At 30.6% G+C, this 21,322-nt stretch overlaps 3 protein-coding genes and 1 non-coding gene across 6 annotated transcripts; 1 reads left to right on the forward strand and 3 right to left on the reverse strand.

Annotated features, from left to right (window-relative positions):
- Window positions 1–40: 40 nt before the first annotated feature.
- Window positions 41–6,422, reverse strand: LOC107017656 (protein WEAK CHLOROPLAST MOVEMENT UNDER BLUE LIGHT 1-like). Of its 2 annotated transcripts, XM_027916673.1 has the most exons (4): window positions 6,301–6,422; window positions 6,124–6,178; window positions 2,747–3,883; window positions 41–2,331 (listed from the first exon to the last, which is right to left on the reverse strand). In XM_027916673.1, exons 3-4 carry the CDS (start codon window positions 3,845–3,847, stop codon window positions 463–465), a joined length of 2,970 nt encoding a protein of 989 aa, XP_027772474.1. In that variant the 5' UTR covers window positions 3,848–3,883; window positions 6,124–6,178; window positions 6,301–6,422; the 3' UTR covers window positions 41–462. The 2 variants fall into 2 exon arrangements, with proteins under 2 accessions (XP_027772474.1, XP_015073341.1); XM_015217855.2 differs by lacking the exon at window positions 6,124–6,178.
- Window positions 6,423–9,202: 2,780 nt separating this feature from the next.
- Window positions 9,203–12,315, reverse strand: LOC107016345 (UDP-glucuronate:xylan alpha-glucuronosyltransferase 2). The gene is made up of 5 exons (XM_015216836.2): window positions 12,093–12,315; window positions 11,677–11,902; window positions 10,870–11,262; window positions 10,018–10,407; window positions 9,203–9,863 (listed from the first exon to the last, which is right to left on the reverse strand). The coding sequence occupies exons 1-5, from the start codon at window positions 12,255–12,257 to the stop codon at window positions 9,343–9,345; spliced, it is 1,695 nt and encodes a 564-aa protein (XP_015072322.1). The 5' UTR covers window positions 12,258–12,315; the 3' UTR covers window positions 9,203–9,342.
- Window positions 12,316–15,741: 3,426 nt separating this feature from the next.
- On the reverse strand, window positions 15,742–20,204 carry LOC107016318 (UDP-glucuronate:xylan alpha-glucuronosyltransferase 2-like). Of its 2 annotated transcripts, none has more exons than XM_015216809.2 (4): window positions 19,767–20,204; window positions 18,515–19,139; window positions 16,883–17,290; window positions 15,742–16,433 (listed from the first exon to the last, which is right to left on the reverse strand). In XM_015216809.2, exons 1-4 carry the CDS (start codon window positions 19,935–19,937, stop codon window positions 15,907–15,909), a joined length of 1,731 nt encoding a protein of 576 aa, XP_015072295.1. In that variant the 5' UTR covers window positions 19,938–20,204; the 3' UTR covers window positions 15,742–15,906. The 2 variants fall into 2 exon arrangements, with proteins under 2 accessions (XP_015072295.1, XP_015072296.1); XM_015216810.2 differs by having other exon boundaries at window positions 19,762–19,873.
- Window positions 18,065–18,137, forward strand: TRNAR-CCU. The gene has a single exon. It is a non-coding gene; the product is annotated as a tRNA-Arg (tRNA).
- Window positions 20,205–21,322: the final 1,118 nt, after the last annotated feature.

Here is a 21,322-nt window from a genome sequence, read left to right on the forward strand (position 1 = left end):
ACACAATCAAGACTAGATGACAAACTAGGGGAAATCGATACCAGCAGGCAACTATGCTGATTGAATTAAAGAAAAAAACTCTATAATTGAATGCCTACCAAATAACGAAGCACTCACCCAGTGTCATTGTTCTTTACAAAACCAGGCAAAAATGAAATAGGAAGCCAGAAATGACGATTAAGCCGAAATTATCAACTCCTGTTGGCAAAACTAGAAGGAATGGACATTTGAAGCACCAGAAATGACATGAAACTAGCAGCCAAACCTACAGAAAGTTTATACCCCTCCTATAATGCTATCTATGAGAGACTGAGAATTAATTTAATATTTGTACATGTGAAAGAATGCTCTGTATGTACATCATCGGGAAAGATTAACCTTCTGCTTTAACAAACGAGACAAACAGCCAAAGATCTGGAGAGACAAGTTTTTAACAATGACAAGATGTTGTGCATGCAGCAATCATTGAGCAGACTTGGCCTGTGCTGCTTTCCTTCTGCCTAGAAACATGAAGATCCTTGGGAAGAAGGACCTCTTCTTTTTCTTTGGAATCTTCACATCTGGGGATGAATCAGCTTCAGTGCTGCTTGCTTGCAGTTGGGCTTTCGGACTTGTGCTGTCATAAGATGCAGTAGCCTCCGGTACACTTTCAGAGGTATTTGACTCGTTGTTCTCCTCGTCGCTTTTTCTTGGACTTCCTGTTGTAGGTGGAATGGGTACACTAGCTTTCCGTCTCTGCTCCTGCTCCTCTCTCCATTTCCTCAGCTCTTGCTCTACAGACAACTTCCCTTCCTTGGCTTTCTCAGCCTTTTGTAATGCAAGTCCTAGAGCTTCCTTTCTTTCAGCTATCTCACGATTAACCTCCTCCAGCCTGTTTAGGCTTCTCAGCTCTGACTCCTTGGCTACATCTATTTGGGTATGAGCTTCAGCCACCTTCTTGTTAGCTTGCTCCTCTGCCTCATGCGCCTGCTTGCTGAGCTCATAATACTCCTCCAAAGATAGAGTCACTCCAGGTGGGGTTTCCTCATCTTTGGTTTTTTGAGCCGATTCACTCTCCTCAAGAGCAGCGATAGCTGCTAGCGCCAACTTCTCTGCAGCTTTCGCAGCCTCTATCTCCTTCTTAACTGCAAGTAGTTTACTTTCCACAGTACTTGCTCCAGCCTTTGCTTCCTCAGCTTCTTCCTTTGCCTTATTCAGATCATCCCTCGCCATTTGAGCTAGTGATTTTGCACGATCAGCCTCTTGGGATGCCTCTTGGAGTTGCTTGGGAAGCTCTACCATCTTCTCCCTTGCTTCTTTTTCCTTCTTCTGTGCAAGAACAATCTCTGACTGTGTCCTGCTCAACTCAGCTTCAAGAGATGAAGCAGCAACCGATGCCATTCCTTCTCTCTGTTGGAGCGCAGCTAGTTCTGACTTTTCTTTTTCCAATTCTGCTTTTAATGAAGTTGCTGCCACCTTCAAGAAATTTACTTCAGTTGTGGCCTTCTCGATGTTGAGTTTCACTTCTTCTAGTTCCCTCTTAGCTGTGGCCACTACTGATTGTATCTCATCGTGAGTTCTTTTCTCTGGCTCTGACTGTTCGCCATTGAGGTTTCCTTCACCAGTTTCCTGCTTCAACTTTGATTCCATGTAAGCAGCCAACTCAGTTTTGAGATCCAGTAGCAAGGCTGAAGCAGTATCTAGTTTTCCTCTAAGATCCTTGGCAGACAGAATTTGCTGGTTTAGTCTGACAAGCTCCTCTTCTGCTTGCTTCAGTTCTTTCTCCCAATTTAAAGCATCTTGCTCTCCTGCCATAGCTGCTCCAATTCTGTGTTCCTCAGCCTCCAAATGTGCAGCATGAGCAATCTCCAAAGATTCCTTTGCCGTGATTAGCTCTATAGTTAAAGTCTCCAATGTCTTCTCAACTTCTTTTGATGCAGAGACTGCCTCCTCTGCTTTTTTCACCGCACCATCTTTATCAGACACCAACAAGGCATAATCTTTTCGAAGATCTTCTAACTCAGATTTTACAGTTTTTAGCTCAGCAACTGCAGCTGCATGCCTGGCCCTAGCAACTTCAAGCTGTGCTTTCGCTGCAATACTAAGATCATTGCCAATCCCCTGCTCCATCTCCTCCACCCGAAGCTTGGCAAGTTCTGAATCCTGTTTTGCTTGTTGCTCTTCTTTTTGTGCTCTCTCCAGGTTCAGCTTCAATTCTTCTATAAGTCTCTTAGTGCCATCTAATTCCTTTAAGACTAACACTTTCGCATCTTCAGCAGCCTGAGACTGTTTTTTATAAAATGGGATTTCCTCCTGCACTTTTGCTAGTTCTTGTTCAACAAGTTGCCGCCTCTGCATTTTTCAGGAGAAAGTGACTTATAATAGTCAGGGACTAGAACATTAAATTGTGGGATTTAGACCCATTCAAACACCTAAAAGAAACAGTGTACATGTCCATAAGATTTGTTTCCTTTTCATTTTGATATGGTGAACAACACCCCCAAACTCCCCTACCCATGAAAATAGAGCCTATTGGCTGTTACCACCTTTGGTCTCTTGGTAATGGTGACTTGAACCCACAACTTCATAGTTGGAGGTAGAGGACCCTTTTAAACAGGCTATCCTTAAGTAGAGTCATAGATGCAAGTGCACACTTCAAAATTGAAACAGCTACTGGCTATCCAACTAAACTAATGTTCTTCGCAGATACAACTCTGGCAGGAAAATTGGCTATCAGAAAAACAAAAGATCAAAAAGTGTATATTACCTCCACAGTCTGTACACGATGAGCCTTCCAATCAACAATCCCTCCAAACTTGGAAACTGCCTGCTTCACAGATTCAATTGGCGCTGCTGTATCGATATGGCCTTTGTTTATGTCAGATTTTTCAGGATGCTTCGGGCTAGCAGTGCGTATTGAGGCCCTTGCTGAGAATGTGGAAGACTTAGCAAGCGGGCGACCAATGAAATCTGGTGTCCGTATATGATGGTTATTTTCTGGTTTCTTCATCACTTGAGTGGATATAGGAGAAGAGTCATCCGTATCGACATGGGTACTACTACTAGAATTATCTGGCTGATGAAGCAGTGAGGCATTATTTGGTTCTACCCCTGAATGATGAGATTGAACATGTTCAGAAGATTCCTTTGCTACTTCTGAATGTTTAGACTGAACATGTGCAGAAGATTCCTTTGCTACTTCTGAATGGTTAGATTGAACGTGTTCAGAAGATACCTTCGCTTCTTCTGAATAATTAGATTGAACATATCCAGAAGATTCCTTTATATTTTCCTCTTTTAGGGTCGATGTGTCTGAATTCCCGGTTAATGCTGATGAAGCATCTTTCTGGGCTGTTGGTCCTTCAGAGGAATCATTTGGCTGGTTCTGAACCTTAACATTAGCACCCATGTCCAATGCTGGCTCCAAGATTTCACTTGGTTTTGCATCCAATGTGGATGATGAATTGGATTCTGAGAGAGCTGTTGCAATAGTATGTGCAGAAAGGTCTGTTTTTAGATCATGTGCTAATTGAGGTGAGGCTTCCGGCTCAACCATAGGTGTACCAGAAGCCATTTGAGAAATTCCTGTTTTAGAAATGGTACTCATTCCATCAGATTTTATGGGAGCGGACGAAATTAGATTTCCTCCTGCAGGAGTCTGCCTTCCCTGCAGTAAACTATGAGAAGCCTCTTTTAAATGTTCTGAAGCATCCACAGCTGTCTCCTGAATTTTGGAGATCTCTTTTTCACTAGTATGTTGGCTGGTTTGAGCTGCACTATGTGATTGATCATCATTTGGAGAGGAAACCTTAGGTTCGTGGGACGATTCTGGAGGAGCATTTTCCTTCATATCTTTAGCATCTCCCATTTCTTAATTAAGAAATAAATTGAATAAAGTCGGGACCTAGAAATCAAACAATCACAGAATAAGTTAGGAGATGTAGACTAGCCATAATTTAACAGAAGGGGAATATATGCATAGGAGGTGAATGTAGTTGAAAAAATGTCAAATGGTTTATTTAGGATGTAAGCCGAAGACCTGAGAAACCATTTCATGAACAATACTAGATCACCCCTGTTCTATAACATCCGTTGTAAATGTGACCATTTTCTCAGTTGAATATGGTAAAAAGAATTACCAAAAGATTTTGAAGAGATTTATGGCAGTATGCCTCATCAAAAGATTAAGATCTACTCTACCTTCGCAGATTGGATGACAAAGAATAACTTTAACCCGCATGTGGACTCCTTTTAGATAGTGAATACAACAGTTCTAACTCAATAAGAAATTATAAGTCAAATATTCTTAAACGAAAGTGTGTCAAGTCAAAGGACATATTCACTTTCAAGCAGAGGGAGTATTACGAGGGAGTATTATGGACTGATAAATGGATTTTAGGCAAGAGGTCTCACAAGCAAGTGCATTCTTTACCCAGCTAAAATCACATGTAACTTGGCGTCCAGCACATGCTTGCTGATGCAAGTTTATAAACTACAAATTTTCTTTGTCCTCTTTTTTTTCCTTTCTGAGGGTGGCGGGTTTGGTTTGACTTCAGTTATAATTTATTGAAGATCTAACATTTTCTATAAATAACTGCATGTGCAAGCATTTAAAAGAAATATCAACCCTACTATTACCTCCAGTCCCACTCCCAAATCAGACTCCCGACCAAAATAAACAAACGAATAAATAAGGCCCTATTATTGTCATATTACTTTGAGAAGGTAAGAACTAGTAAGGCCCTATTAATTTCCTCCTCCTGTTTTCCTTTTCAAATTTGAAGTATTGACACTTCTTGTTCGATCATTTCGCATCTAATAGTCTAAAGTGCATCACTTCACCAATGATACAAGAATTCATTCTATTCACATATCTTTGTTGCTTTAAGTGACAAAGCAATCACAATTTAATGACACTGATAGCAAGAAGATAGGTCTAACTAATAAAAATATGAAAGCAGCTTGAACATTTCCATCTCTATGTGAAGAAATCCTAAGAAAGCTTTATCCTCCAACTAAGAGTTCAGAAAATGCATGAAATTGTGTCACGTTTGAAACTGAAACAAAGACGTACTGCAGCCAACAGATGACTAATCATTAAAATAAAAGAAGCTATTGGATAATCAAAATGCACTTATAATGTGTATTAATGTGTCTATCAATCTTCGAACAAAAGCTAGCCTCTGAATAACATCTTGAGCTCTAAAAACAACGCAGAACAACAACAACAAAAACAACAACAAAAAACCCAGTGTAATCCATGAGTGGGTCTGGAGAGGGTGAGATGTACACAGAGCTTACCCCTACCTTTCTCCCAACAGACCCTCGGATGACAAGAGATGTTTTTCAAAGTAGGGTTGCAAGGAAATATGGAAACAAATAGCAACATATACAGCAAATGGAGTAACAAATAGAGACACACATCGAAGAATCAGAAACTACGCAACAATAAAATAAAACAACAGTGCAGAATTTAACATTTTTTGTTAGTGAAACTGACATCAATTTGGCACATGGATCCAGTAGTGGTAAAATAGGCTTTGAGAAGGAAACAAGTTGCCACCATGCCATTAGGCAATACAACAGTTCAACAATTTGGATGTAGAAATGATATCGAACTATACAAGAATGGACATTCCAACGAGTGATAGTTGAACCCTGAACCAAAATCTTATTGATCCCATCTGTAGATTCTACCACATGTTATCAGTTGAAAGTCAGATATCTTCTTCTTTTTTGACAAAATTTGATAGTTAGATATCAGGTTCATGAAAACAATTGTTTACAACATATGTATTGTGTTAGGATAAGAACTATGCTATAAGATTTAGACTTGTCCATTAATCATAGAATCTGCAATATCTTCGATTAACCTTACAATAGCTTCAAATTCACTTAACCTTCATAGAAAAATCCAACTTTTATTGGGACAAAAATGACAACTTGCAAGCTTCATACCTTCAAAAAACAAAAATAAAGAATCCCCAAACAGAAATATCAAGCTGTCAATACATCAATATATGCCCATGAACATAAATCTCCCAAATCCATTAAACCAAACAAAAAGAAAAACTCAAATTTATAACTAAACAAAATTCTTGATTAAAAACCAAACTAGAGAATCTCAAATTAGGCTTCATTTACATCTAATCCTTTTGGGGTATCCAAAGATTGCTCCTTTATCCCAAATAACAAATACCTATGATTAAAATACCAAACATAAACATATCTTAATGACAAATTAAAAGATTAAACTCATGAAAATAGCAAATTAAACACCATTTCATAACAAGAAAAAGAATAGAAGGACAGAAACATTACCAAATTTCACCAGAGTTAATGATGATAAAAAAAATTTCTCTTTTCTTGAATATATCTTCCTGTGGATATTCTCTCCAAAAAAAAAAAAAGATAAATAAACAAAAAGATACACAAAAAAAATATAGGGTCACAAAATACACTGAAAAACAAAAAGGAAAAAAAGAAATGAACTGTTCCTTATAAAAGGAAAAAGAAGAAAATAGAAAAAAATTGAAAAAATGAGAAGAGGAGGTTACTGTTACACGTGGGTGGAGCCAATCCCTCTTGTTTTGTCTTTTTCTTCTTTTTTTTCTGCTAAAAGGGAAATAAAATATTTTCTCTAAAATTAGAATATTGAGAATTCCCCCCTCATAAAATTATATGGTTAGTTTAAATATAATAGAATATTTTTATTTTATTTGAGATTATGACCTAATAGATGATATTAATATTTTTCATAGTGTTACTGTTATTTTTTTTTTTAAGTTTAGAGTTGTGAAATAAAAAATCAAGATTTTGTTTAAATTTTTTGTGTATATTAATCTATGTTTTTTAAAATATGACTGATTGAATCTGTTTGACCTTAAATTATATGGGTTCATTTGTAATGATCTAGTTAACGACATGAATAGCCTCTGATCTCTATAAGATTTGCTTCACTTGTTTAAATTCGTTGTTAGATAAAAACGAAAAATTTCATTTTATTTGATAATTGATTTGATGTGATTTTGTCATTATCTTTAGTTATTTTTTATTTGCTTATTGTTTAATAAATTTTATTTTATTCTTTATTCTATCATTTTATAGACAACTCTTTCTCATATATTGTTTTCGTATAGATTTATCGTTCAAAATTAACAAATAAAATTATATAACAATGAAAGACAATACTATTTATTTAAATATTATATTTATTAAATATAATATATAATATGATACATTACTAAATATTAAAATAATAATTACCCAATTAAATAAATGAGAACAGAGGACGGTGTATGAAGCATGGCACCGACTAATGATGAAACGTGAAATAATTACTAAATTAGACTTTTTTTTTATTTGATAATGTTTTCTTTCTTTTGATCATGGGTTATAAATATTTATGGAGGTAATTCACTCTTTCTTAAAAATGGAGAGTTTTTTATAATAATATTTAATTGAATACTCTTCGTTTTTAATATTTAATAGATAATAATACTATTGATGAAAATTAATATAAATAGTTAAATACTCATAAATATTAATATTATGTAAGACAATTGGTGGTTTAAGTGTTTATTGAACCATTAACGGAAATATGTGAAGTAGAAGAATCTCTCAACTAATCTTCTAAGTTGTAATCTTAGCTTCCATTCTTCTCTCACATTAATTAAGTATTAAGTAAATCTAAAATACTTGTCACCAAATATTTAATAATGTATAAATTTAATATAAAATTATTTATTTACTACTTTCCTTAAAATAAGACTCAAAATATTTATTTATCATTTTAATAAACCAAAAAGACATTCAATTTCTCAAAATATTACTCCTCCCTTATTACTTCAACTTGAATAGTCATTAATTACTCATTTATGAAAGGTTGGGTAGGATTTTGAAGATCTTTCAATTTTTAAAATATAGACTCACTAAAAATAGAATTAACGACAGATAAATATTATAGCTGAATAACTAAATTTATAATAAATCATATTTAAAGATGAATTAGTACTGATTTATCAAAAAAAATTAACTACAAGTAATTTACTTGTGTTTTCAATTTTCAAAAATTAAATACTTTACTCAAAGGTGGAAAATTTGCATCACTTGAACATTTAATCCCTCTTTCTTTTATGGGAAAGAGTCTGATATACCCCTCAACTTTGTCATTTGGAGCTGATATATCCCTCGTTATAAAAGTGGCTCACATATGCCCTTACCATTATACAAACGGCTCACATATACCCCTGCCGTTACAAAATGGCTCACATATACCCTTTATTCAACGGAAGTTAAAAAATTACTTTTAAATTTATATTTATTACTTCTAATTTTTTTTTAAAAATTATTTAGGGGTATATATGATTCTTCTATCAAAGTTCAAGGTATATTTTAATTTTTTCATACATAAATTATTTTTGACTTCTTTTATTATAATTATTTGAATTTCTTATTCTTATTTTATTTTATTCTTTCATTCCTTAGTTTAAAGAAAAAAAATTAAACTATTTTTTTTGTGTATTGTAATTTAATTTCGTATTCGAAGAAAAAATTTGGTCATCTACAATAAGTTTTACAAGAATATTAGTGAAACATAAATAAATTTGATTATCAAAATAATAATTATAAATTAGTCATTGAAACAAAAAAAAGTCAAAAAAATATGTTTGACGAGGATTAAATTTACTCATACGGGATTATACTTTTTAGAAAAATAAAATAAAAATTTAGATTAAAATTATATTTTTTTTTCATTTCCGTTAAAGGAAAAGGGTATATGTGAGTCATTTGTTTACAAATAAGGGTATATATGAGCCACTTTTGTAACAAGGGGTATATCAGCTCTAAATAACAAAGTTTGGGGTATATCAGACCCTTTTCCCTTCTTTTATTGAAGCAAAGTAGGTCCAGAAATTATGAGGTTAAACCATATGATATAATTGCAAAATCTTTCTCAATTTTGAAGCATTTAGTGCTTTTAAATCTGAATACCTTTGTATAGTATAAGTGTGTCTTTGAAATTTGGGGCATAGATTGAGGGGTACTTATACATTTTCTCGAAAAATAATTCAGAAATATCTTTTATAAATTTAATATTTTTTATAACTATAAATTTTGGTGATGTTTTTAAGCGATAAGTATTAATTTATTCATTTTACTACAAAAATCGTAAACTGAATGGCCAGTGGAAAAATTAAGTTGAAAATTTATGAATTGAAAATTATGTCAATAAGGTCATGCCCATAATTTTCTCTGTGCAAAATTACTAGTATATATTATGGGTCACAATATTTGAAGGAAAAAAAAAACATAATAAAAATAAAATGTGCTATAATATAGTTAAAGAACCTAATAAAAAAGTTAAGTTAATCTTCTAGGATCAGTAACATTAATCCTCCAATGTTCATCTTTTAATCCCATTTCTTCTGCCTCTTTTCTACTAAAATATAATTCAATTTTCCTCTGCTTTGACAATCCACAAAATTTTTGCAAATTCTCATCCATAGTATCATGAATTTTCCACCATGTCCTATGTGCGATATCGCTAGCATAAACACGTAAATAACTAACATCCCAATTACAATCATAGTCTCTGTAACACACCCAAGGCTTTAACCCAAGATAATGTACTGCATAGAGTTGCGGAGGATCTGCTTCAAATAGTTGATTCTTAGCACTGACCTCATTTAAATTTTCGAAATTCTTAAAAAAGTTAACTCGTCTTGGTAACCTATGCCACCATACAAATATTTCATTTAGAAAACCTTGGTCACCTCCATTATATGAAATGATGTCTTTTGTATGTTGCATTAACATATTGAATGTGCAATTTGATGGCTCTATCACCATTACTCCTGAATTGAATATTGATCCATCATTACCTGGAAATAATATTAGAGCATACAAATATCAAAATTAGTATATATGCAAATTTAGTAACACCCCTTTCAAATTGCAAAATTCATAACTCTTCTGATAAGTCAAACTAAGACGCGTAAAATATATCCAGAGTGCTAGTAAAATAAACTAAATTACCTGTGGCTGACAATTGAGGAAATTTGAAAAGAATGTCAATGTTACGTAGAACAATGATGTCTGCATCAATAAACACAACTTTTTCATATTCAATAAGTTGCCATAACCTGAATTTGCTGTAATTGTACTTATTGTAAGAATTTTTATCAGCTTTAGGATTTCTTATCCTCTGTATCAATCGAAGTTTCCACCCTGCTTTTACGAGCGCGTCGCGCTTGGGTTGAGGGATAGTTTCATCTAAAAGAAGAACAAGGTCCCTTCTGGTTCCAGTTCGAAGAAGACTCTGAGCTAGTGTTATTGCACCACAAACATATTTTCCTGAGGAATGAAGAACCGTGGCGTAGGCTTCTTTGCTTTGTACGTTAGAAATGTCATACACCTTTTTCGTTCCTGAAATGATTTTTCAGAGTAAATGTTATTGATTGTCAAACATTTGGTTGTGTTTTCAATTTTTTTGATTTCCTTTCTTTTGTAGCTCGATGTGAAGCTATTTTATAATAAAATCGAATCAAACAAGCAAAATAAGAAGATAGAAGACATGAAAGTTTGCATGATATTCTCTCCGTTCGTATTTCGTTGTCAACATTTTAGGTTTCAGGCCCATTAAAAAAATTAAGTGTGTCATTGTACCCTTATTTAGTGTTATAAAGATGAAAATAGATTACTTAGTTTTTTTTATGTTGATTAAATGTATACTTTTAAAATTAATAAATTTCAAAGGGTAAATAGAAAAAAAATATTATTTATATATTAATTTTATAAAATGACAAATATTAAAAAACATTTATTTTCAATAAGGACGACACGTAAACAGATAACTTATATAACTCGAAAGTAGTATACATAACATACCTTTTTCCCTTAGAGTCAAAGCCAACTTGCAAGAACCAATTGGAAGTGAAACTTTTTGAGCCAATTTAGCCATATTTGGCTCATAATACCACCAATCTCCTTCCCTTTTCTTTAATTCATTACATCTGAATATCTCCATCATTGGCATACATTTACTCAAGAAAATCAATTTCATCTTCCCATTCTTACCCTTTTTTCTATTCACAGCCAAATTTGCAGCCACAAGATGTACTTGTAACCTAAAAACATCCCTTTTCCATCCTTCTTGTGGATAATTGCAAGGTAATTTCACTACTATTATGTCCATGTTATTATAACCATAGAAATGTGGCATTGGTATTTCTGGACATGTTTGTCTTCTATCCATCTCTTCTAATTCTTCATCTATCTGTCCTGCAAATAAAAGCGGTAAAATCAATTCATTTTTTAGTAACTCGTCGAACATGTTCAAGTTTGAAAGAGTGGGGTTTGAGACTAATTCGTTGACTTGACTTGACTCGACTCAATAGATTGAAATTGAAATAGACTATTAGATTATTGAGTCAAATAGTGTAATTCAACAAGTCAAGATGCAACGTCGTTCAAAAACAAAATTAAAGATAAAAATTGTGTATTTTTGAAAAAAATTAATTAAGCTGATAATTTAAGAAAGTAAATTAGTTTTCACTTTCTTTTTTTTAACCAAAAAACAAAAGAGAAGAGGAAGAGAGGTTAGGTCATATTGGGTAGGTTGGAGTATGAGATGTTTGTTTATTGATTTGACCTGTTTAAATTTGACTCGATCTGTTCATTTGTTACGTACTTTACCTGGAAACAAATCATCCCATTCCAACAACTCTGAGACCTTCTTGAATTGTACTTTAATTATTTGTCCATGGATTCTCCATTCACTAACATCTTCATCTTCCATATTTACCATTCCTATCTTCATTCCTCTCCCCATTATTTCTTTCACAAAACTTGGCTTCTTCTGTTTCACCATTTTCTTCAATATTGCATTTGTTCCATTCACAAAAATTGGTTCTTCTTCCACCTAACTCAATACAAGAAAAAAAATAATTAAAACTAGGTTCTTTACTTGTTTTACTATCATAAAATCGTTAAATAGCTAGTCATCCAACTGATTAAATTAATAATAATCATCATATGTATAATATAGATATAATTCATGTGTAACATGATATGATTAGAAAAAAATAAACAGTAAATCTGACTGGAATTACCTTGTGATGACTTTCACATGATGTGCATCTAATAGTAGATTTTGAATATTCATGATAAAGAGAAGATAATTGCCAGTGAAGAAGGGCAGCATAAGCAATTAAGAAACAAACCAAGAAAACTAAGTTGATTTTAATAATCAAAGCCTTTGAGGGAAAGGACTTCATAATCAACTTTAATTTTCCACAAACCAAAATGCTAGATAGTGAAATTAAAATTCTTTTGATAAGTGTAAAGAATGTATTTATATTTAAATAATAATAATTTTAGTGAGTGGAGACATGAATAATTAATGTAGGTGATTAATTTATGTTTAATAGGGATTTGCTGTCACCAAATAAGGGTAGGGGAGCTTTAATTATTGTTTGCCGTAAACGTTGAGTGGTTTTATTAGTTGTATTTTACGTTGAAAACATTATTAATTTTTTTTTTACAAAAAAAAATGGTATTATATTATTTCGGTTCACTTTTAGTTCTTTTCTTTTTTTAGAGTATATTTCATAATATATTTTTTATTATATTGATATATATAAAGTTACAATTTATAGTACTTGTAATATAGTTTTTGACTATTTAAATTTTTTGTTTAAAATATTAAATTTATGTAAACTAATTTAATTTTAAAAATTAATCAAATTAACTTTCGAAAAGCGTAACATAACAAATAAAAATAAATAGAGTGAATAATATTTTTTTAATTATAAATGTCACGTGCTGAGCACGTAAGCCTATGACAGATCCGACATTGAAGCTGTGATCCATGTTGTACAACGCGCACCAATATTATTTGAATAAAGAATATATCGACTCAGGTAAATTTTATCAAGATATTCAAATAATAATTTATTCTGATTGAGGATTTTTATACATCATAAATTATATAATAAGAAATATTTTATTGGATATTCTATTATAATAAATTATAGTTCAAGTATTTAAATAATATTTACTGAATATTGATATTCGACCTTGTTATATTCTTATGTCGGATAAAAATTAGGGCAAAAAACAAAAATCACATATTTTTAAGATAAAATTATCAATTGTTCCTTGTAAGTTTATAATTATAGAAATCCTTCAAACTGATACAATAATATAAGCGCTAATATATTAATCTGATGCGCGAGATATATCAATCGTTAAGTAAAATACATTACATTTTATACATGATACAATAATCTGATACGCGAGATACATTAATCTAATGCGCGAGATACATTAATTTGATGCGTTGATATATTAATTTGATGCGTGAAAATGAGGAATTTATAAAACTAATAGGGGATAAAGTAATAAGAGAACTTAAGGGCAAAAGACAGAAATCACATACTTTTAAGGCAGAATTACCATTTGTCCCTAATAAGTTTATAATGACAAAAATCCCTCAAATGATACATAATGTAAGCGCTGATACACTAATCTGATGCGCGAGATACATTAATTGTTAAGTAAGATACATTACATTTTATACATGATACACTAATTTGATGTACATTTTAAATATGATACATTAATTTGATGTGTGAGATACATTAATTTGATGCGCGAGATATATTTATTTGATGCGCCGATACATTAATTTGATGTGTGAAAATAAAGATTTTGAGAATTTGTAAAATTAATAGGTAATAATGGTAATAAGAGAACTTAAAGGTGAAATTTCTGTCATTTATCCTAAAAATTATCATATAAAATGAAATTAATGAAACCAAAATCCAAAATCAAAATTTATGATTACTCATAATCTCGTTGGCCCATTTAATTATAGGGCTACATTAGGACGTAGTTGGGTCAAGTTTGGCCCATTGCACTTGTTAAAGTTCTGATTTTGGAAATGGCCCATTGGCTTATATTTGGTCAAACTATATAAAAAAAAATTCTTTTAAAAAAAGAAGTTGAAATCTTTTTTAATAATTAAAAAAAGAGGCAATTTATTATTTTATCAGATCATTTAAAAACACATGTTTTTGAATCATTTTCGAATAAAAAATCTCCCGAGATTGTTTTTTGCTATCATTTCTTTTTTTTTAAAAAAAAATAAATATCTAAAGTTGATTTTGTTAAAATATAATTGTAAAGGATCTGATATATATCATAACTTTGTCATATTGTGTCGATATATTTCATTTTATAAAAATAATTTATATATATTCATTTTGTTATACAAACAACTCACATAGATATATATATATATATATATATATATATATTCTCTTTCTCTATCAAAAATAAAAAATAATAATTTTAATTCAAAGATCAACCTTTAAAGTTTGATTTTTATCATTAAATGGAGGTCGGTTATATGAGCCTACTATTAAGTGGGTAAAAGTAGTGACAAATAAAATTTTCAAGAATGTTTATAATGTTTATGGATTCAACATTAAAAAATTATACCCAAAATATTGAACATGCAAAAAGGTTCTATTTTTATGAATTTAAATATATAGCCAACAATACATTTCAGATTGCACTCTTGGAAGCTTCTTATAAAGTTTTTGTTAATATTTGCTCATAAAAAATAAAAATATATTGTGTTAATTACCTCAATTATAATATGTATTAAAACAATTATTTTGCAGCTGTTAGGTACACCTAAAAATTAGTTTGCTCAACTAATACTCTTTTTGTTTTTTTTCAACTGATATATCATTATCACATGCTAATTCTTGGCCTTCACCACAATTAATCATTTAGCAATTTTACCTTTTCTTCCACTCAACAATTCTTCCACACATTAAAAATAAATATATAATTAAATCTTTTTATAACAATATTATTTATGTAAGTATTTTCTTAAAATGCTATCGCAAAATTTATTATAAGGAGTATAATATTATTATAAAGAAGACTGTCATATAAAAATTTATCTGCGTATAAAAAACAACTATAAATTTGTTTGTTGAACTTTGAAGTAACCAATCACTGCGTTGGTTATACTAGTGATCATTAAATTAATACAACAATCCATGGTCTACCAATTATTCATGTTTTTCTTTAAAGTAAAAAAAAAAATACACTTATCTATCTTACATAATTTAAATAATTATTTGATTTGTTTATTGTAATCTTTAAGTACTATAGTTGACTAATTAGGCTTAATTTAATTTGTAGTCTTCCTTATAACATTTTAATAGTCCTACGAACTTAATTATTCTAAATACTACGGATTTCATTTTATATGATGACATTTAATTGAATAAAAAGTTTAATATTTAAAAACCATACATTAAATAGACAAATTGAAGAGTTAAATGAATTTGAAATATTCTTTAAAATATTGGAGGAAATTAAAGCGGCACCTTAACTTAATAGCTTCATTTCTTGTTTTCGAGTGAAAGGTATATGCTCAACCCTTTATGCATCGCCATTTCTTAATTCTTGTGTCCGGAGATAATGAATCAGTTGGCTCTTATCATATATTATAATAGAAAATTACTAAAAATGATGTGATCAGTCTTTAAAGGTTAGAATAATATATTAGCCATAAAACTTGGCATCCTTTTAAACTTGTTCATAAAATAAGTATCATTTAGATACTCGAAATAAGACTTGTTTCACAATATTGAACAAATAAACATATGATAAAATATTCTTAGAACGACGATAATTAAAAAAAAAAGAAAGAGGTAGAATAGCTAAACAATTTTCATGTTCCAAAAATGAACAAGCATCCTCTATATACACATGAATAAATAGTGCATGAAGGCCATGTTCATAAGTACTCTGTGCAAAAGTACTACTACATATAGTAGCATGCATATTAAATGATTAAAAAAAAAAAAACATTGATGATAAAAAAAAAAATTTAAAAAAAATTCAAGAAAATTTTCTAGGATCAGTAACATTCATCCTCCAATGTTCATCTTCAAATCCAATTTTTCCAGCCAATTTTCTATCCCATTCTAATTCAATTTTCCTTTGCTCTGTCAATCCACAAAATTTTTGTAAACTCTCATCCATTGAGTCATGTAATTTCCACCATGTCTCGTGCGCGATATCGCTAGCATAAACACGTTGATCACCTATGTCCCAATTACAATCGTAGTCCCTGTAACACACCCATGGCTTTAACCCGAGATAATGTATGGAGTATACTTTTGGAGGATCTGCCGCGAATAGTTGATTCTTAACGCTGACCTCATTCGAATTATTTGACCAAAAATTCTTTAAGAAATTAACCCTTCTAGGCAACCTATGCCACCATACAAATACCTCATTAAGGAAACCTTGGTCACCTCCATTATATGAAATGATCTCTTTTGTACGTTTCATGAACATTTTGAAGGTGCAATTTGATGGCTCGATCACCATTATTCCGGAATTGAAGATTGATGCATCGTTACCTGCAGATGACAGATTCAAAATTTAAATATTAAAACTCTATTTTTTCATTTTTAGTGTCTTAATTCGATTGTACACGAATTTTAAGAATCGTATATATGGTTTAAAAACTTGTGATTTCATACCATGCCATAATATTTATATAAATGAGTGTTTAAATCATTAAACGTGTGTATTTTGTATATATATATATATGGAGAAAATATTTTTCAAAAAGTGTTTCAATTTTCTATATTTAGTAGGTCAAATTTTGATTTTTTTTTTAAAAAAATGACTTTGATAGTGGAAATAGAGATAACAAATTCTATAAGTAACATGTTACGTTGATTGTCTCCTCTCCCCCCCCTCCCTATCTCGGGCCCAACCATGCATCCACACCCGCTTTCTTATAAAAAAAGAGGCTAGTAAAACAAAGAAAGTAAGACGTATAAATTGAAACAATTGATATTACCTGTAGCAGTCATCTGAGGAAAATGGAAAAGGAGGTCAATGTTACGAAGAACGATGATATCAGCATCAATGAAAATGATTTTATCATAATCCGTAAGCTGCCACAACCTGAACTTGCTGTAATTATACTCATTATACGTATTTTTCTCAGCTCTAGGGTTTCTTATCCTCTTTATGAACCGGAGCTTCCACCCTGCTTTTATAAGCGCGTCGCGTTTAGATTCAGAAATACTGTTATCCAGAAGAAGAATTAGGTCCCGTTTGGTTCCAGTTCGAAGAAGACTCTGAGCTAATGTTATTGCACCACAAACATATGTTTCTGATGAATGAAGAACCGTGGCATAAGCTTCTCGTGTTGGTACCTTTGTGCTTCTTTCTATTTTCGATATATCATACACTTCGTTGATTTCTGTAATCAAAATATGGTTATAATATTCAGTAAATTTGATCTGAATCATATATTTTTATCATTGGTAACAATGAACATAAAATATTGGAGGTTAGTGAAGAAATTAATTAATAATTAATAGAAAGGTCTTAGCATGTGGACTAATAAATATTTGTGTTCGATTAATTTGTATTATTAGGTTTTCTGATTAGTTGAACATTCATGACTTATCTTGTTATGAAGAGAAAAAAATAATATTTGTATCATTTTTGTGTATAAGTATAATTTTCATGACACGCCTTAGCCAATATATTTTGTATATATATATATGCAAGTAGACATTTAATTTCTCAAAATCTACCAAACATTTTACTGACTATTTGAATATTTCAACCTCTTTTTGGCACCAACCACTTAAAATCAAACTTCTCACCAATAAATGTAAAACACACCGTTAATATAAAAGAATATTTAACGCTATTATATCACTTGAAAAATATTTATAGATTAAAAAAATTTAAATATGCAATTTGTAATTATGAAAATAAAATAAGTTATCTCTGTAACAAAGAAGAAAAATGATTCGATTATATAAAAAATCGTAACACTAATAGGTATATAACTCAAAAGTCTCAAATTAGTTGCCAGACAATATTAACCAAGAATATTTGAGAATTGATAACCAAAAACGTTTGAGAAAATCATTATAATTAGGTGAAGAGAAAAAAATTCAAAAAATTATTTTTACTATTCAACAATTTATATAAATATTTATTACTAATTTTTATCGTAGCAGCGCCTGTAGCTCAGTGGATAGAGCGTCTGTTTCCTAAGCAGAAAGTCGTAGGTTCGACCCCTACCTGGCGCGTATTATTTTTTAAAATTATTTCGATACGTCGCACACTAACTGTGTCATTTTTTTTTAATGATCAACGTAATTTAACATGTTAGGAATTAACACATTCCATTCCGATATAACTTAACACATTCCGATATATCTCACACACCAACCTATTATGACCTTTTCTTTACGATCAATGTAATCCAACATGCTAGGAATTAACACATTCCGATCATTGTGAACAATGTTCGAAATCAACACATTTCAATACTTCTTAATAATGATCATTGTTATTTTTTATGATCAAAACTGTGATTTAACATGTTATAGTTATTCGATCATTACGACGTAAGAAAAAGAAAAAAAAGATAGCAATTAGTAAAAGTTTGAAAGTTTAAACATACCTTTTCCCCATAGAGGCAAAGCCAACATACAAGAACCAATAGGCAGTGAAACTTTTTGAGCCAATTTATCCATATTTGACTCATAATACCACCAATCACCTTCTTTTTTCTTTAACTCCTCACATCTAAACATTTCAACCATAGGTCTACACTTGCTCAAAAAAATCAATTTCATTTTCTTTCCATTTCCTCTTTTCACAGCCAAATTTGCAGCCACAAGATTCACTTGCAACCTATAAACATCTCTTCCCCATCCCTCTTGTGGATATTTACATGGTAATTTAACAACTAACATATCCATATTATCTCTATAGTTGTTAAAATTTGGCATTGGTATTTCAGGACACATTGGTCCATCCATTTCTTCTTCTTCATCTATCCATTCTGGAAAAATATCTTTCCATTCAAATAAATTCGAGACTTTCTCGAATTTTATGTTTGTTATTTGTCCATAGTTTTTCCATTCACTAACATCTTCACCTTCCATATTTACCATTCCTATCTTCATTCCTCTCCCCATTTTATTTAAAAAACTCGGCTTTTCGCGCTTTAATACCATCTTTTTCTCTTCATTCATAACTATTTTTTCTTCTAATACTGCTTTCATCTTTATCCCTCCTTCTCCCTATTCAAAACAAGAAGAAGAAAAAAATAGTTCATGTTTTTTTTTTTTAATTCAAACAGATGAATATATCTTGAGTTATAAATTTATTGATTTTGAATAAAAAGAATGGACAATGGTCTACATTTACGAAATAAATTAATTTTATCCTTCGTTATACTTTAAAGGTTATTCATAGCCTTGCTGTTAGCAAATTGTGTCGTACTTGCTCTTGATTTTTCTGTTAAAATCAAGAGCAAATGCAAGACGATTTGCTAATGACAAAATGCATGAATAACCCTAAAGTAATATGAAGGGTTAAATTAAGATATTTCGAATAATAAATAGTAAATTGAACCTTTTTATTACTAAAAAAAAACTCACCTTATTCTTTAAAATATCCTAATTTCACCCTTTGTTATGCTTTTAGTTCATTCATATCTTTAACATCAACAAATCGTTTCATATTTGCTCTTATCTTTACCAGAAGTTTAGTCATACTTTATTCATTAAAAAAGTCGAGAAAATATAAGACGATTTGCTAATACCAAGAATATGAATAGGTCCAAAGTATAACGAAGCGTAAAATTATTATACATTTCCACCTATATAAATTAAGAAAAAAAAACAAAAAATTAAAGCTCACCTTACCTTATGATGACATTCTCTCAATGAACATCTAACAAGAGATGTTGCATATTCATGATAAACATAAGTTGATGGCTTTAGAAGAATAGCAGCATAACCAATCAAGAAACAAGCCAAAAAAACTAAGTTGATTTTTATGATCAATGCTTTAGAAGGAAGGGACTTCATAATCATTTTTCTTTTTTTGGTTATGTTGTGTATAGAAAGGAGAGTGCTTAGTTTTTCTTTGTACTATATAATAAAATGTGAAATTTTCACTCTCTCCAACCTTAAATAATAATATTTTTAGTGAGCAAGTAAGATAGTTGATTAATTTAAAATTGAGTGATTAACATATATTTAAGAGGGATTTGGAAATAGTTGTTAGAGAGACAGAGAGGAGGCCTAATTATGAAAAGATTAAAGAATAAGTAATTAGAACTACTAAGAAAGCTCCAAGTGTTGTTTACTTGTCTTTTTAACATTTCATTTTCTTAGCTTGGACATCAATATATATAAGGGAAGGAGATTTAAATTGTTTGCCATATGTTTATATGTGTTGTTATTATTTATTTTTGAAAAAAAAATAATATTATATTATTTTATTTCCTAAAATACTCATCCTTTATTGTTAAGATACAAAGTTGATAATGGCTGTTGAGTCAATTTGTTTTTCTTCAAAGGGAAGGGCAAATGGGCTTTTTTGGCTGTTGAGTTTAACTTTTGTTTATTGATAATATGTTATTATCACTACATCACTCATAAAAGTGAGTTTATTGACGTAAAAATAAGATATAATATAATATTATTATTATAAACAATTAAATTACACATATAGGCGGTTGTATACTTATTCTGAATTTAATATTTTTGATGTGAAAATGATTCTTTTATATAAAAGTTCTTTTTGAATATCAATAATAGTAAAATATGGATCCATAATTTTAATAATATAATAAGTGCAATGCTTAGAACTTTAAAAGTTGAATTTATAAAACTTAAATTATGGATCAATCTCTGCATACGATGATTTTGTTTTAATTATTTTGTAATATTATCAACAGGGGTCGAATTTTTCACCCTTGTTTTGTACCAGGTTTATATAAATCTAATACTTTCAAAGCGAAGCATAAATTTATGAATAAAATTTTATAAAATTATAACAAATAATAGATCGATAGATAAATATAAAATCAAACTCATAAAATTTAAAATTCATGATCCACCTCTAATTATCAGAGGACATGAGTTAATTTCTTTTTCAACTTAGCAGAGTGCTTGCCATTTGGAGTAAGAATTACTAAAACAAAATTGTGCAGACAAAACAATTAAGAAAACGTTAAAATTCATAATTTTTAGAAATATTTGGAAGGGCAGCTAATAACTTAACGCCAACAACTTGTATAGTTGTGCTGTCAATGTCTTATGAACAAACAAATGTCACTTTTAGCTGTTACAAAATTGCAAGGTCGCACCAATACTTGATTTTCTACACATTTTTAGAACTAATATAATGTATTATAATAAATAAATAAATAAACCAGCAATGATTATCTTTAACAAATGATCATTTTAATAGG

Source organism: Solanum pennellii, chromosome 4 (genome assembly GCF_001406875.1).
Source record: "Solanum pennellii chromosome 4, SPENNV200".
NCBI classification, from domain to species: Eukaryota; Viridiplantae; Streptophyta; class Magnoliopsida; order Solanales; family Solanaceae; genus Solanum; species Solanum pennellii.